A 17,430-nucleotide genomic window follows, 5' to 3' on the forward strand; every position below is an offset into this window, starting at 1 on the left:
GCTGTTAGGATGCCAGTCCTGCTATAGCTATTGTAATGTCCTTCCACATTTGGAGCCTGGCACAGCAAGGAGATATTGTCTTTCCCTCCCTGACCTTCTATTATCAAGGCATTCTGGCCAGGTAAAGGGGGCAACGGGTTTGGCTGGGGGTTGTCCACACTGTCCACACTAACAGGAGCTGGCTGTGGAAATGCTCAGATGTTTTTGGCTTCTTTTCTTGGAACCCCTTTTGGCTGGGTTAGAGATAAAGAGCATTGGTGGTCTCCTTCAACCTCTCACCCATCACAACTCCAAGAAATGTCTAAAGTTTCCAGGCACTTAGGTTAGAGAGAGAAAAAATGATCATAAAGTTGAGCTTTGTGGTATATTTCAAAGGGAGGCAGTACATTCATGCCAGGCTTGTCCAATGTCCATTTTAGTGGTTCTTACCTTCAGTGCCCAATGCTTTGCCTTATTCCTTCTCAGAGCGGCTAAAGTCTTAAGTCCCAAATAACAACAACAACAACATTTATTTATATAAATTTAGAAATAAATCTTCATTTATTGCCCTTCGTCTGGTCAATTTCTCAGTTAGCTTGACTGTTTATTGTGTAAATAGAACCCAGTAGACATTTTGATATTTCAGAATTTTTAATCAGATGTTCAGACAGTACAGTGATAATTTAAAAAATCGCTTGAGATTACGCAGAGGACGTGACAGTAAATGCCAACATCTGAGTTAGAAGACAGGAGAAGGACACTTAGAAGACAACATCATTCAAACATATGGAGTCAAAATCAAAGAAAAGGAGTTTAACAGCCTGCTTTACTTCTGTTGCTGATACTAACTTGACACATTGGGACCAGAGTGCTTTACTACCTTCAGTGTGTCTAATCTAACATAGCAAACATAACATTATAAGACCCATGTAATCCAATCTGAGGGCACAGTATAGCAAAACCTATGCCAACAGTATCCGGCACAAGGCAAGAATCAACCCTGGACCAGGGTGCAAGTCCATTCAGTTTCAAATGAGGTGCCCACATTGTTGGCTACATTGACCCCCAATGCACCAGTGCAGCACCTCACCCAATCTGTAGACATGGTAGTTAAAGTTGAGCTTTAGCATTAAGAAAAACCCCTAAAAAGACTGAGCAGAAATTAAACATGAAGAAATAAGTGGGAAGGATATTTACTGTCTGTGTTTGATTTTTGATTAAAGAAAAGAATCAAATTTCACGATAATTTTAAATTTTCCATCTTTAAAACTGACCCTGATTTCAGTGTAATTATCGCCACGTACATTTATATTGAAGCTGAGGGCGCCTTTTCACTCTTATTTCACATCAGAAATCTGCTCCAGTGAAACGCCATTGTCAAGATATTCAAAAACCTGATGAAGGAAGGCTTTCATATCTGACCACCTTTGACATTTTCGCCTTGTAAACCAGGGCACCAGAAAAAATAGCCACTGCTACAATGAATGCCACTGCTATAACCACCGTATTCAGATTCAGATTCTGTCCTAAATCTGTAAAGAAAAAATAAGAAAGAAAAAAGATGTTAATTAATATAATGTACTGAATGAAAAGATTGGACATTAATTGTAGAAAATTATATGTCTTAGTCACCAACGTCCCAAGACACGTCATATAAAATATGGAGGGAGAGGGGGGGAGCCAATCAGTAGTGGGACTGCTGAACAGAGGGGTTGCCACAAAAGAGGACTGCATAATTTATCTAAGTTTTTGTGTTCATTCTCATGTCAGGGCAAACACCACTAGAGGGCAGTGTTTGCCTTTTTCACAAAAGGTAGCTAAAGAGTAATAACTTGAGGGAGATAAATTTAAGAGAATAAAAATGAAGAACAAAAGTTAAATCATTAAACAGTCCCGCCAAGCTATGAAATGTTAATTAGAGAAGTGTCTAGGCCAGGGGTTCTTAACCTGATGTGCGTGGACCCCTAGGGGGTCTATGGATGGGTTTCATAGGGGCCATGAGGGTCAAATAAAAATTAACATTTATGTTCACTGTACAGGGGTGTACTGTTGATTTAGAGTAGATATAGTAGTAGTAGTAGTAGTAGTAATGGTGGTAGAAAACCATTACTTTAAACATAAAAAGGAGAGGTTTTTTTTTAGATGTGTGTATGTCATATATGTATGAGACAATCCATCCATTTTCTAACCCGCTGAATCCGTATACAGGGTCACGGGGGTCTGCTGGAGCCAATCCCAGCCAACACAGGGCACAAGGTAGGAACCAATCCTGGGCAGGGTGCCAACCCACCGCAGGACACACACAAACACCAAGCACACACTAGGGCCAATTTAGAATCGCCAATCCACCTAACCTGCATGTCTTTGGATTGTGGGAGGAAACCCACGCAGACACGGGGAGAAAATGCAAACTCCACGCAGGGAGGACCCGGGAAGCGAACCCAGATCTCCTTACTGCGAGGCAGCAGCGCTACCACTGCACCACCATGCCGCCCTATGAGAGAATCAAATCTCGATAAATAAACTACATTTTATTCACGGCATGCAAAGTTGTGCTTATGTGAATATTTCTGGGGAAGAGGTCCATAACTTTCATCAGATTCTTAAAGGGGTCTGTGACTCAAAAAAGGTCTATGCTATATGTACACCTGCCATACGCAGGAGAGGACGGACTTTCTGCCCATTTAAAGGGAATCGGATGGTGAACATTACATAATAAACAGAGTTCACAAGATGGAGCTCCTCAAGGATGAGCTTAGGGCTTCCAGGGCACATTGCCAGCTCAAAAAGTTAGTTGCAGGGATTTCTCCAGAAGAAACCAAACTTTGGGCACAAGGCAGCCACCTCAGTGGACAGTTGAGCTCGGAGAAACAACATTAATCATAACTTGTGGTCATTTGGCATACGGAGGACAGAGACTGAGTGATTTAGGTAATAATAGAAGGATTTTGGAAATATACAGCTATGAAAGTGGGCAGCCAATCCAGTGTGTAAACAGGACATTGGCTGTTCATTTAAGTCTAGAAAAGCAGCATATATTTTTTCTTTTTCTTTGTTTACCTTAAATTGTCCTCACTCCATGTGTTCAGACCTATAATTGTTTCATTTTTATTTTTTTAATAAATCTATTTTGGGGTCATTAGGGTCCATAAATATACAATGGTTTTGATATTTGTACAAGGTAATGATAATCAGTTGCCATTGATTGACACTAATTAATTGCACACTTTGGTTATAATCCAATGGTTTAGCAGTAATGATATATTAAAATATTATGAAATCCATTATGCTAACAGAAGTTCTAAATGCCTGATATCATTTTATAACATCCATCTATTCATCCATTATCCAACCCATTATATCCTAACTACAGGGTCACAGGTGTATGCTGGAGCCAATCTTAGCCAACACAGGGCGCAAGGCAGGCATCCAACCCCGGGCAGGGTGCCAGCCCACCACAGCATTTTATAACATACTAATTTTATTTTAAAATGTGTGCTCGTGCATACTGTGTAATCCTAATTTTCAGAGACGGTACTCCTTGTACTCCTCCGCATGGCACGGCACATAAGAAATGATTTGGGTAAACAGGTTTGTAGTAGTGCTCACTAAAAAAGGCGCTATATAAAAAAATGAGGGTTTAACCACTCTTCCCAAGTGTGAGGTGACCTCAAGGCAGATGCAGAAAATGACAGGCCTTGCGTCTCTTGGAATGCCTGGAAACACCTGGGAATCTACAGGAGGTACAGTAGTTGTAATAAAATTTTAAGGGAAGATTCTGTGTCCAGTATTGTTTGTCACCTGGACGTTCATCAAAAGGAATGGACTTCAAAAAAGAAAAACAAAGAATGAATCATTTAGGTGACTGCCACTGCACCCTACAGTATGTCAGGTTTCTTGTCTGCCTTCCCTTTGCTACCCTTGATTGTCTAATTTATATATATAAAAGTCAATGTGTGTCTGTATGTATGTTCCAGCATCACATCCGAACGACTGGAGTGATTTTCATGAAACTTAGTACACATGTTTCTCAATGGTCGACTAAAAATACTGTAGGGTGAAATCAGCCCTAACCCACCCCCTTCTGGGTAGGGTGGGGGGTGATCTTACAGTTTTGTATGGATGTTATCATTCTGTTGACACTCTGAGCGACCACCAGAGGGAGTACTGGAGGTGACTGTCAACATTCTTTATGTTTGAGCGCCACCACCGCGCCCCTGTTGCTTTTGAAATTAAATAGAGTTTTATGTGTGAAAGTGTGTGTGTCTGTCCGGCACGGAAGTGAGATGTAGAGTCAGGGTGGAGGCTCCAGCTCCGAGGATACGCAAGCGATGCCAGAAAACAGGCAAAAGGAAACCTCCTAAGAAAGGCGGTCGCATAGCTGCTAATGCACAAACGATGCAACACGAAGCGTCATAGCACAATACTTTCTAGGATCCCGTGCTGTTACTTACACAGTTAGTATATAGCCAACGACTGCCAGCATTCTTTATGTTTAAGCAGCACTGCGGGCGCCTGTTGCTTTTCAAAGTAAATAGAGTTGGCTGGTTCCGAGCGTCAACTGGATGATAACATACATACAAGACCGTAAGACAAGCACATTAGTGAGTCTTAATGGTTTGTTAATTTATTTTTATTGTTGTGTTTTTTAATTATGTTTTTCTCAAACAATTAAATAAAAGAAACATTTTATTTTCATCCCGGACAATGCAGACTATTTCAGCTAGTACAGGGGTGCCCAATGCGTTGATCGCGATCGACCAGTAGATCGCAAAGTTAGTGCAGGTAGATCGCGTTGCATTCAAAAATTTTTTTTTAAACGTTAGTCTGTCATATATCCTCTCTATGGCATTTGCCACTTGATTGACATACAGGGCGGCCAGTCTGAGATCTCTTCTCTTCTAACACACGTACGAGCTACTGCAAAACTGTGATCTAGTTAGCTTTCCAATTTATATCGACTAAAGAAGGGATTAAAAAAAATTGTTTGGGGAGGGTATGGGCTGAATGTGGAATTGGAAGAGGATGTTTCTCTCATATTGTCACAATCGAAGTGCGTTTGTCTGATCTGTCAATCTATCATTGCTATTCCAAAGAAGGAAAATGTGGAAAGGCCACCATGAAACTGATGTCTTTCCAAAATGCGATCCGAGAAAGAGAAAGGAGAGGGAACTAAATCACAGTTAATCGGACAGCCGTCATTTTTTTACTCGGCTGAATTCAAAAGCTCCTTGACTGCATTATTTGGCTCTACTTACCTATGCGAGTCAGCCTTTTCCCACATGACGATTATTAAGTCCAAATACTGTAGTGACCATAAATGTATTGAATTGTTATTGTGCCATAAAGGTTATTCGGTTATGCAAGGTACAATATATTTTATGTATAAAGTATACTCAGTATGTGTAAGTGTTATATATATATATATATATATATATAGCATTTTTAATGTAGGTAGATCATTTCGACCTGGTCATTTTAAAAGTAGCTCGCTCGCAAGCTGAAAAAGTGTGGGCACTCTTGAGCTAGTATTATCTAAACAAGACAACAATAAATACTATTTATGACAGTCAAATTAGTTTTAAAGCGAAGAAACTGTATAAAAGGCTTCACAGACACATATACAATAATCTTTCTGTTGCTCCCATTACGGGTCGCTACAGAGGATCATCTTTTTCTATCACTTATTGTCCTCGTTATCTTGCTCTGTCACCCCCACCACCTTCATGTCCTCTCTCACCACTTCCATAAACCTCCTCTTGGGCCTTCCTCTTTTCCTGTTTCCTGGCAGCTCTATCCTTATCATCCTTCTCCCAATATACCCAGCATCTCTCCTCTGCACATGTCCAAACCAATGCAATCTCGCCTCTTTGACTTTGTCTCCCAACCATCCAGCTTGAGCTAACTCTCTGTCCTCATTTCTAAATTTGTACATACTCGTCACACTCAATGTAACATCTGCCCATTATAAAACATTTTAACTTCACGCAAGACAAGGCAGTGAGACAGGATAAGAGTTGCTGTACAGGCTTTTAAATGATTGACGCGCAGAGCGACAAGCTGAAAAAGCATCTTGGCAGACGCAGCACAGAGCCAGCACAAAGTCCACTTCTCCTTTCGTTGCATTCAGCTCCCCCCTTCCCAAAACGAAGTGGCAGGAGCGTAGCAAAGCCTGGTGTGCGGGGTTTGAGAGAAGCTATCATGACCAGATCCTAGCATGGGTTCAGCCGTCACACCCCCTCCTGCTTCAGAACGCACAGAACAGCAATCTTGGCAGAAGCAGCATAAAGCCAGTAGCTGATCTGTCCACTTCTGCTTAGCGTGCTTTCAGACCCCCCCTTCACAACGTGGGGAGCGTTATCAGTGCTACAAGAAACAGATTTAACCACGCCCGGGGCAGGAAATAAAGAACAAATATTGTTTTTACAAAAGTTTTAAAGTAAAAATGAATATAATGTATATGTAACAATTCCCATGAAAATAACAATCTCTTTAAATTGTTTATCCAGTAAACCAAACGAGGGGGTGGGCCAGCAAAACGAGCAGGGGGCGGAGCCCCTTACTGATAATAATAGTATTAATAAATCCACGATGTAGCAGCGCGATAGCTGAACCATGATAGAGCAGGGGATTGCTGTAATAATTATAACAAAAACTAAATAAAAAATAAAATAATTGTTGGCATTAATTAATTAATGCGTTGATACGATAATAACATGGTATCTTGCCCACCCCTAGTTTTAATATTATGTACATTAAAGAACCATCAACAACAAATCAAATAAAACTGATAATATATTGATAAATGAAAGTAAAGTTGAATAAATTGGACTTTTTCTGTACCTAATACTTGTATGCATTATTTCGTTGACCTAAGTGAAAGTGTACTCAAGTTATCACGTTTACATACATATACACACAGAGACAGACTGACACATAGACAAAATTCCAAAAATGGTATTTTCGGACTCAGGGAAATGACGAGATTCCGCAAAATCTCAACATCGAATCTTTGGACGATTACAATACTTTCCCTGTACTTCATATACAAGGAAGTAAAAGGGATTCACTGAACGCATCCTTCACTAACTTAGACCAACATAACAGATTCAGCCTTACTGTTATTGTATTGAGTCTTCCCAGCAAGGTAGAGGGGTCCTTGGGAAATGAAGTGTTTCTGGCTCTCCAAAGACAATGACCTCCTCTTCCTGCTTGGGATATTTGGGATATTTGAGCTCTCAATGCAGCCCTGAGAGCATCGGGTGTCTGGACTGTCGGCTTCACACAGAATGACACTGCAGGTGATGAACACCTAAAAGCAGAACAACAATATAAACATCTGATAGAATCAACAAGCTGATAAACCAAATATATTTGGAAGGATGAGTGAATGTGTGCTCATTGCTTACCTGGGGGTAACTGCCAATAAAATTGTAGGATTCCAGTCCAAAGTTAAATTGAGTCTCATTGGTGGGAAAGATTATTACACTATCATCTTTAACACACCTGGAAGAGACACAATTCAATGTATAAATCAAATGTTCATTTAGACAGAACATTCTAGCACCAAATGAGAAAAGTGTTTGTGGTTTAACATTCATATTAGATAACATCTTGAATCTCATGGACTGTGACGATATAAATGGGGAAACTTCTCTTTGTTCAATTTTATTTTCATTGATTTTTAGGTTTCATTAAAATGAAGTTAAACAGAACACATACAGTATCTTATCAGTTCACTTTCAACAGCTGCTTAATCCAGGTTTAGGGTGAGTGTTGGACATAAGACAGGAGTGAAAAATGGATGAGACACCAGTCCATCACAGGGCACACTTACTAACACACTTGGCCCTGATAGTGGGTAATATTAACATGATATACTTATCTCTAGGTTCTGAGAGGGAAACAAAAAAACAAAAAGGTGACCATGTAAATACAGTTGTGGCCAAAAGTTTTGAGAATGACGCAACTATCGGTTTTCAAAAAAGTTTGCTGCTTTAGTGTTTTAGATCTTTTTGTCAGATGTTTCTATGGTATACTGAAGTAGAATTACAAGCATTTCATAAGTTTCAAAGGCTTTTATTGACAATCACATTAAATTTATGCTCAGAGTCAATATTTACAATGTTGGCCTTGCACTATCAACATCCTCAGAGAGCTCCTAACCATCCAAGAACAGTTTGGTGACCAGCAATGCCTTTGCCTGCATGATGGAGCACCAGGCCATAAGATAAAAGTGAGAACTAAGTGGCTCGGGGAAACGAAACATCAAAATTTGGCGTCCATGGCCAGGAAACTCCCCAGACCTTTAATCCAGTTGAGAACTTGTGGTCAAGAGGTGGGTGGACAAACAAAAACCCACCAATTCTGACAAACTCCAACCATTGATGATGCAAGAATGGACCGCCATCAGTCAAGATTTGCCCAGAAGTGTATTAACAGCCTGCCAGGGTGAATTGCAGAGGTCTTGAAAAAGAAAGAAGGACCAATACTGCAAATATTGACTCTGTGCCTAAACTTCATGTCATTGTCAATAAAAGCCTTTGAAACTTCTGAAATGCTGGTAATTTTACTTCAGTATACCAATGAAACATCTGACAGAAAGATCAAAAAATACTGAAGCAGCAAATTTTTTTGAAAACCAATACTTGTGTCATTCTCCAAACCTTTGGTCACAACAGTACACAGGTAGACCTTAAAGGGAACCCAGTGTCCTTCTAGACAACAAAACTATGGCATTTACTTTCGATAATAATAATAATAATAATAATAATAATAATAATAAATTCATTACATTTATATAGCGCTTTTTTATCAATATCATTGTTTTACCTGGACCATAAAGAAGATCTAGCAGAGCATGAGCATGACGTGGATGAGTTCGGTATTAATAGTCATTTTTTATTTTGATTGTCTGACTTCCTCTCAAACCAAACTAGTGATAATATGTCCGTATCCAACATAAATAAAGTCACTTTTAGTGTTTTGAGGTAAAGACTGCATATACACTTTATGACAGAAGTCTTGCTTTGGTTTAACAACCAGATTATGATATTTCAGGTCACCTACGTGATGTGCTACAGGCCCCTTTAATGATCGTCATACAGTTCTTGTATTTTGCACTGGGGTATGGTAGCTGCAGAGACCGCAAGCTCTAGGTGAACTCCTTTTTATTCCAGAATATTCTAGGCAAAAAATGTTAGGATATCAGTCCAACAGTTAATACTAGAAGAAAACTGGATGGTGACACAGGACACCAGTGGTCCTAAGCACATTGGCATCTCTATAAAAGAAAACTTTCAAGGTTTTTAAACAGTCAAGTCAAACATTCAGACCTCAACCTCATTGCAGCCCTAATGGCTGGAATTTCAAATAGCTGTGCATCAACGAGTGACCTCAAACATCAACAAAAAGGATTGGAAGGAGGACAAGAAAACAACTACCTCCAATGATTGCTACTAAAGATGGATTTAAATGCAACTGATTCAGGGGCGATGATTTTTCACAAATAGATTCTGCCTGTTGGTTTATATTCTGTAAAATATGACAAACTTAAATCACTGATGGAGTGTTTTCACCAGAGGTTAGAATGATCTAATTTGAAGGCTCGGTGAGGACTACACGGTTGTTAGTTACTATCTGTACTAAAATGTAAAAAATAAAACTAGTGCAGCCTTTAAGTGTTGGGCACACAGATTCTAGAATAATCTAGCGACCAACAATACAGAACGTCTCGCAGTTTTGGCCTTTAAATCAAGACAGAGGAGTCATTATTTTAGGGTGTCATATGACTGTTTATGTTGTTTCATATCGCTTTCTTATTGTATTGTGTAATATACTTATTTTATTTGTAGCAATTATTCTTTGATTTGCCATTATTTTGTCTTTTCAGTTTTCTTTAAGTGGTGGTCTTCCCTGAAAGTGGATTTTTATCACTGGGATATATCAATTGTAGATGCTGTATGTATGTATTGGGGCCTGTAGGAGGGAATACCATACACAATTGCACTGGTTCAAATTACCATTATCTGAAAAAATATGCCATTGTTGTGATGTGAGATTTTGCATATAACTTGATAAATGTTTTGTATGTCTTTATTTGTAATTTAGGCAAAGCAATATAATTTAGTGTTACTTTAGTGAGAAGCACTCATGTCCCCTTGATCCACATTTACGACTTTGTCTCTTTCAATGTTACGACAAAGTTGGGGGAAGTGCTAGACACACAAATGTTTATCTGCTAGAGTCTTTCAACCCCCGCAAGAAAGCCAGACTGCCTAACAGCTAAGCTGTACCTCAATAAATGGTTTTGGGGGATAGTAGGTGTTAAGATGTTCTATTTCCCCATTGGTCTGAGGTATGGCTGTTTGGAATTGGCTTGTCTCAGAGGCCTTTAAGTACCTCAACGTCCTATGGACTCTAGGGGTTGGACAGAACATCTATAAATTTACTTGCTTAACCTTACACTACCTCTCTCTTACTAACATATGATGAAGAAGCATCTCTCACCATGAACTGACAAGAACAACACAATGAAGAGCACAGCTCGGCAGCCATATTGGAACAGGCATACGGCCTGTTCTGAAGAAAGCTGACCACAAATGATGCCTTAACTAGAGACATTTTAAATAACTAACAAGTCTGTGGGCCGCCTGAACTACACATCACCATTTAATCAGGTTGTATGGTTGGCAATATTCAAATGTACTTTGCATATGAATGATAGATAGATAGATAGATAGATAGATAGATAGATAGATAGATAGATAGATAGATAGATAATTTATTAATCCCAAGGGGAAATTCACATACTCCAGCAGCAGCATACTGATAAAGAACAATATTAAATTAACAATGAAGGTATAACAGACAATAATTTTGTATAACGTTTACTTCAGGGGAATTGAAGAGTCGCATAGTGTGGGGGAGGAATGATCTCCTCAGTCTGTCAGTGGAGGAGGACAATCAATAATACATTATTTTATGTGTAACTTAACTCCGGATTGTCTTTTTACTATACCTAATTGCCGGAGGTTATAGATATAGAAGGAAAGGTGGGGATAAGTTATCTACTATAATACCTTATAAACAGTGGTAAATCTGGGAGATTTGAGGCATTCTGACAAAGGCTACTTATTAATAATACAAAAGGGGAAAGCAGAGCAATATATTACTCTACCAAGATAAAACAGCCATACAAAGGATTTTCTCTTTCTTTCTTTCTTTCTTTCTTTCTTTCTTTCTACCACTCCTCCCAGACAATCCTTGCCCACCTTCTCCCAATTCCAGCTCACCTGAATGAGGTGGGCAGGCTGCCATTATGTGATACTTATGAGTATTTCTGGTACCAGAACATTGCACCCAGGAAACACGTACACAAACATGAACAACCAGATTTCTACAAACAATGTTTCTGGGTAATCAAACCAAAGTGGGAAATGTTGTTTTGAGTCAAAGCTAAAGGCTGCTTTCTAACAGAATAAAGACAATGGTGTGTTTGTGTTGGTGTGAGCTTAATGCGATTCAATTACAAACAGAATTATGTTTGCATCAGGTGATTATATAGGAAATGGAAGGTTATCTGTTTGGATCATGAATTGGGACAAAATCTGCATAACTTGCAAGTTAACAATCCTAAACAACAAACAAGTTGTTTGTTGATCTACAAGTAATGGCTAAGGAAAAAAATCTGCATTTTACACTCATCCAAAAAAATTCCAAATTCCAGTGTAATGTTGCAATAAGAAATCGGACGAACAGTCTATAAAATGTATTACTTAAATGTGAACAAGTTAACCAAGTTCTGAGGGTGACGAGGATGACTGACCAACAATGCAGTGCGGGTTTCAGAGCTCAAGGAGATCTGACCCACAAGTACATCTGAACAGTATCACACCTTAGTATACATTGACAGTGAATGTGGAATCATATTTGAATTATTAGACACTGAAAGATGAATATCCATTTTTGTCAGTACTTTTATGAAGTTAATTCAATTCTCAGATATTTTTGAGGTTCATTCCAAATCCTAATAATACTTGAAATTTATCTGACAATTTAAAGGACAATCAAGAAACTTGCCTAAAGATAAGGGCCTAATCTGTACCATTAAACACTTTTAAACGTGTAAATGTGATTTACCCATTTGAAATGATATCATAATAGATGGAGTCATTGGGGTCATCATGAGGCGTACTCCGGCATGTGTCAACAAACAGCTTGATGTTCTCCAGCGATGACTTGACACTGATGCCCACGTACAACATCTGCCCGAGTTCCACCTTGACTGGGTACTTGCTGGGGTCGATGATGCTTGTGAAGTCGTTGCTGTTATAAAACTCAAACATGAAGGTGAAGGTCCCAAAGCCGGCTTCAGAGAACACATAGTCGGCCTTGTGAGGGCTAAATGAAGCAGACGCTTGACCCGTTTTTGGATAAGCACAACTGAAGGGAATCTCCATCTGGTTTACTGTGCTTATAATTTGATTGGGATAATCAAAAGCTGAAATTTCATTTTGGAAAATTATGGCAGTGCCATTATCCTGAAAAAGAAATTCCAAGTAAAAGTATTAACCATTACACTTGGGATGTTAAAAAAAGTCAAACCAAATAAAACATACAAAGCACAGACATAACTATGTCATCACCTGTTTTCAGTTTTGTTTCAAATAATCATTTACTTTTTTGGTGTTTTGGCAACTCTTCACAGTAATTGGTTGCCTCTCCATCATGTGACTGCCATATAAAAAAATAGAAAAACACCCGGCAGAAATTGAAGGGACCTTAAATCAGGCAAAGGAAAGACTAAGAGCAGGGTCAAGTTGAAAAAGAAATCATGTCACTTGAATTTATTTATGTCCAGAGACAGCACGACTATTACCCCGCTCTCTCCTTTTTCCAACATTTTGTCACAGAGCCCCTCATTTTAATGTTTGTTGCCATGCAACATTGCTCAAGCTTTGGTCTTTTATGGGAGAAGAAGAAGGTTTAAAAGTTTACTATGAGTAAATACTTTGACTGGGAAATGAAAACCAATACGGCAAAGTTAAACAACAGTCGTAAAAGCGCTGATGTCCAAGCCAAAGGAAGCATGAAAGTCAAATTGTCTAAGTGGAACCAAAATTGCTACATCTCCCCTTTGCTGAGACATTGTCTTGTGTTTTATTTCTGTCAGGACAGTGATCATGGCCAAGCTCTCTGTCCTGTGGGAAGAAGGAATGAAGACAGGCTTTGAGAGGGAGAAGTACAAGGACCTGGCAGAAGTGTGCATGGAGGAGGATAAAAGATCCTGTAGAAAGTTAACAGCAGAGGTTTCATTGCAATATTCCCCCAATGATTTTTGAAGGCTGTCAGAATTACCGATTCCATGCAAAAGAAAGTGGTCAAACAATTAGAAGAAGAGGCAAAGAAAAGGAGTTTCTGGTTTTGGCTTAAAAGAAGCAACACAACATGGGAAGAGCAAGGAAACTAAGGGTGACTGTAGGGAGCAGTAGGAAGACATCAATATCATTCGTCTACCATCCTGAGATGTTTAAAGGGGTGAAACATCAGGGAAGGGTGGCTCTTGGCAGATAATCCTGAACTCAGCCTGCCAGAGGTGCTTTGGAAAGCAATGCATAGAATTCAATGACTACCTGTGCTTCAATCTATAATAATAAGGCCATCAAACAAAGATGAAAATTGAAGATCAACACAAAGCTTTGTAATAGGAATTTTATTCACCTAGAGATGCCAAAGATATCAATTGTTGCCATATTTATACCGGACGGTAAGTGGCATCTTAGTTGCTGTAACCACAATTACATGACCCAGCTGGAATGGTGTTGGGAAAAATAACATAAACATATAAAATAAATACAACCAGTCCAGGGGCCTCATGTATAACGCCATGAGTAGAACTCGCACTATAACATGGCGTAAGCACAAAAGCCGAAATGTGCTTACGCACAGAAAAATCCAGATGCAGGAATCTGTGCGTACTCCAACTTCCACGTTCTTCCGTTACATATATCCCGATCAGCGTGAAAACTAACGCTCGTGCACGCGCATTATATAACGCCCCAAATCCTCCCAGAATTACGGCTATTTGAATATGCAAATCAATATAAATCGCCCTTAAGCGTAGCCTTCTGTGAAAAGACAATGGGAAAAGCACGGGGAAAATATAAGAATTTCAGCGAATACCAAGTGGAGGCAAAGGAAAAACATACTATTTGTTCAAATAAACCGTGGTATAATCAACAAAATGAAGTTGATCGAGTGACATAGCGTGTTGGAGAAACTTGAAAGCTCACATTCACAAAATCGCACAGTGCCGGAAATAAAAAAGAAGTCACATATCAAAGTTGCCGTGAAAAGAAGAGTTGTAAGCCCACTGTCTGAGTGTCATATGAAAGTTTATTAGGGTACAGAGAAAAAGGCACACGGTGGGGAAAAAGCACGAAATGTCAACTTCAATCTCGACATTTCCACTTTAATCACGTAGTTTATTTTGTCATTTAGTAGAACATTATAAAGTTCATCTTAAAATCGTTTAATTAACCAGTTTCTCAAATCACATCGTAATTAAAGTAGCACGTTAAATGCTTTGTTTTGTATTTGATCTTCTACTCGTATGTGCTCTATGTGTGTGAATCACTACTTGCTTCTTAAACTGGCTCTCTTCCTCCAACTGGACACAGAATCCATTACATTCGTGATATTACAGCTCTCTGAATAACTAAAATACTGAGATGTATACGTGATGTCATTTTCATGATGATAGAAGTTAAAGCACGTTATTAAACATGTGTTTCACTTCGATGAAATAATTTATTGTCAAAATTTGTCGCTGCGTTTTTAGCTGTGTTGTTATTTTCTCTTTCTGTGTTATATTGAATATATATTGGCATAGCCGTCACTGCAGTCAGTGCTTTTCTTTCCCCAAGTAACCGATCGCCATACAATCAGCTCCGTAATAGACGTTAAGCCATCTGTAAGCTTAGCGCCGATTCTTCAAAACGTTTAAAGAATATTGAAATATCTTCGTAGTACATGTTTAATTATTCTATCCTTCACGACACTCCCAGTGAAGAATATAGATTATTTAAATGAAGTTAAAGTTTTATGTGTATAATTTAACAAACATATTTTGCTGCATTTCACCTTAAAATGATATCGTAATCATATGTAAATACGCTTTATAAAGTGGCTCAGGTTGTGAGATATTATAACTGTAGTGCAAATTTACAGTGGGGTGATTGTACTTATAAGTACAAACAGTTCTACAAGGAGCAATTGATTGGCTGCATTTAAAGTTCTTGGGATGCAACTGTGTCTGAGCCATGAGGTCCGTACAGGAAAGGCTTTAAAACGTTTTGCAGTGGCTGAGACAGCGTGTGCTTGAAGCTGTATACCGATAATTCTCTTTCCGATCATCTGCTGCTGTGATTCACACTCAGATACAGTGATATAAATACTCCGAGTCGTGCAGTGAGAGTAATATGGAAAAAGATGATCCGCTGTGGCAACTCCTAACGGGAGGAGCTGAAAGAAGAAGAAGAAGAAGGTGCAGTGAGAGTAACAATACTAAAGCAGTTATGGTATTTGGAATACTATGGTTGTTCCCTGAACCATTATATTGTTACGAAGTTAATTACAATCAGATGCATTACACTAATAAACAATATGCGGTTAGTTTCTGTGTATTTATAAAGCCGCATCATGAAAATAATGAGTAATCACACAAGAACAGTACCATTGCTTTGGCTGGGTGCCGCCAGTTTGCAAAACCGGCGGAGAACTTGCGTCGACAAGCTATGAGGTACCGTGGAAAAGTGCGTGGCTTTACGCCAAGTGTAGGTTTTATACATTGCGATTTGAACGTGGAAAAGTTCTTACGCAACATTTCTGTGCGTACGCACTGTTTATACATGAGGCCCCAGAAGAGTCTGAAAATGCACATTTGACTATAAGTTCAAATTCGATGGCCTTTGAGGATATTAAAGACGTGGATTAGATCCCCAATGCAGCCTTCTTTTATCTGTTGAAAACATTTACCACTTTGAATACAAATGTACATGACTGATATGCATATCAGGTACCAAGAGACAGAGATTATTTCTGGTTGATTTAAAAAGAAAATTGTCACATGTAGTAGATAAAGGACAGTCAACCTGCCATCTAGAGTACAAGGTCAAGCATAGAAAATGACAGCAAATCAATGTTTTTAGTAAGATTTAGATTTTTTTAAATCAAAGTTTCTTTTAATTTGTGTAGAGTGTAGAGTTTCAATGCACATTTACCTCTTGGGAAATACTCTTTCAGGAGCAATCTCCATATCTCACATTGACATTTTAATTGTGTATATGCGTAACTTAATTCTTTTCTTCACTACCTGCAATAATGATGTTGATTTTACAATTTTAAGATAGTTGGCTCTATATAGTAAACATCTTCAGTTGGTTTGTTTTACTGTAGATGATGTTATCTCTCTATCACATTGTAGTAATTAATAATTACAGTTTGATCCTGACTGGACATCTGTCATCACTGTTATTAGCAGTGCTACAACCTTCCAGCCTTGTCTTCAACCCCTTTGCAGATTGAACCCCTTGTGTTTGTATATCTGATTTTGTTAGGGGTTAATTTCTTTTGAAATATGAGTGAGAGAACACAGTAAAATTTTAGAATTGAGTAAAATCCACTCTTTGATTTCTTGGATTATAAACAGTGAGATGGCCATCTTGATGCCTTACTTTCTTTTAGTCAGCCTAACTGGACAATAGGACTACTGCTGTGGAGTGGTAAGATTGAACTGGTTTTGTTTTTGTCTTAGAGCTGTCTGCCCATTCATATTACATCTACATTTATTAAAACTTGCTTGTTTTCAAGTATTGCAATAAACACTAAGATTGGGGTTGCAGGAACTCTAAGGGTCTTGTGGAAATACAATGGGTATAGAAAAGATTTGCCCCTTTCAAAATATTCATTATGTTACTTTGCAGCCTTAAATGTAGACACACACAAACTATATTTCTCTAGCTGTATTTACTCAATGTAGCTTTTAACAGCCAAATGAAAGATAATATTGCACCAGATCACACACTCCACATGTTTTGTTTTTTTTACAATTTTTTCAATTTTTAACCTACAATTAAAAGGGGATCCAATGCTTTTCTGTAGCTTTATGTCTGCTATTTTCACACTATATATCAATGTAGAGGCAGTCCCGGTTACGTATGAGATAGGGACTGTAGGTTTGTACCTAAGTTGAATGTGTACGTAAGTCGGAACAGGTACATTATTTTAATAAATGCTGTTGTTAACCGACTGTAACCAAGTGCTCTGCCAATTAATGATGGAGTTTCACCTCTCTCTGACCTTTTTATTATTTCTCCTTTATTTTCAATGGTGATGGTTTTTCTCTTCTTTACTGTATCACCAGCACTTGCATCAGATTTGTGTTTCAGA

The 17,430-nt window shown here is 38.6% G+C and overlaps 1 protein-coding gene across 1 annotated transcript in view; it reads right to left on the reverse strand.

Annotated features, from left to right (window-relative positions):
* Positions 1–611: 611 nt before the first annotated feature.
* Positions 612–17,430, reverse strand: part of LOC120514739 — a 105,620-nt gene continuing 88,801 nt past the window's right edge. The window contains exons 10-13 of the mRNA XM_039735262.1: positions 12,121–12,521; positions 7,389–7,485; positions 7,099–7,291; positions 612–1,511 (exon numbers count right to left, since the gene is read on the reverse strand). Coding sequence (XP_039591196.1) covers positions 1,366–1,511; positions 7,099–7,291; positions 7,389–7,485; positions 12,121–12,521 — 837 coding nt within the window. The 3' untranslated portion in view covers positions 612–1,365. The remainder of the gene's footprint in view (positions 1,512–7,098; positions 7,292–7,388; positions 7,486–12,120; positions 12,522–17,430) is intronic.

This window comes from Polypterus senegalus, chromosome 1 (assembly GCF_016835505.1).
Source record: "Polypterus senegalus isolate Bchr_013 chromosome 1, ASM1683550v1, whole genome shotgun sequence".
Taxonomy (NCBI): domain Eukaryota; kingdom Metazoa; phylum Chordata; class Cladistia; order Polypteriformes; family Polypteridae; genus Polypterus; species Polypterus senegalus.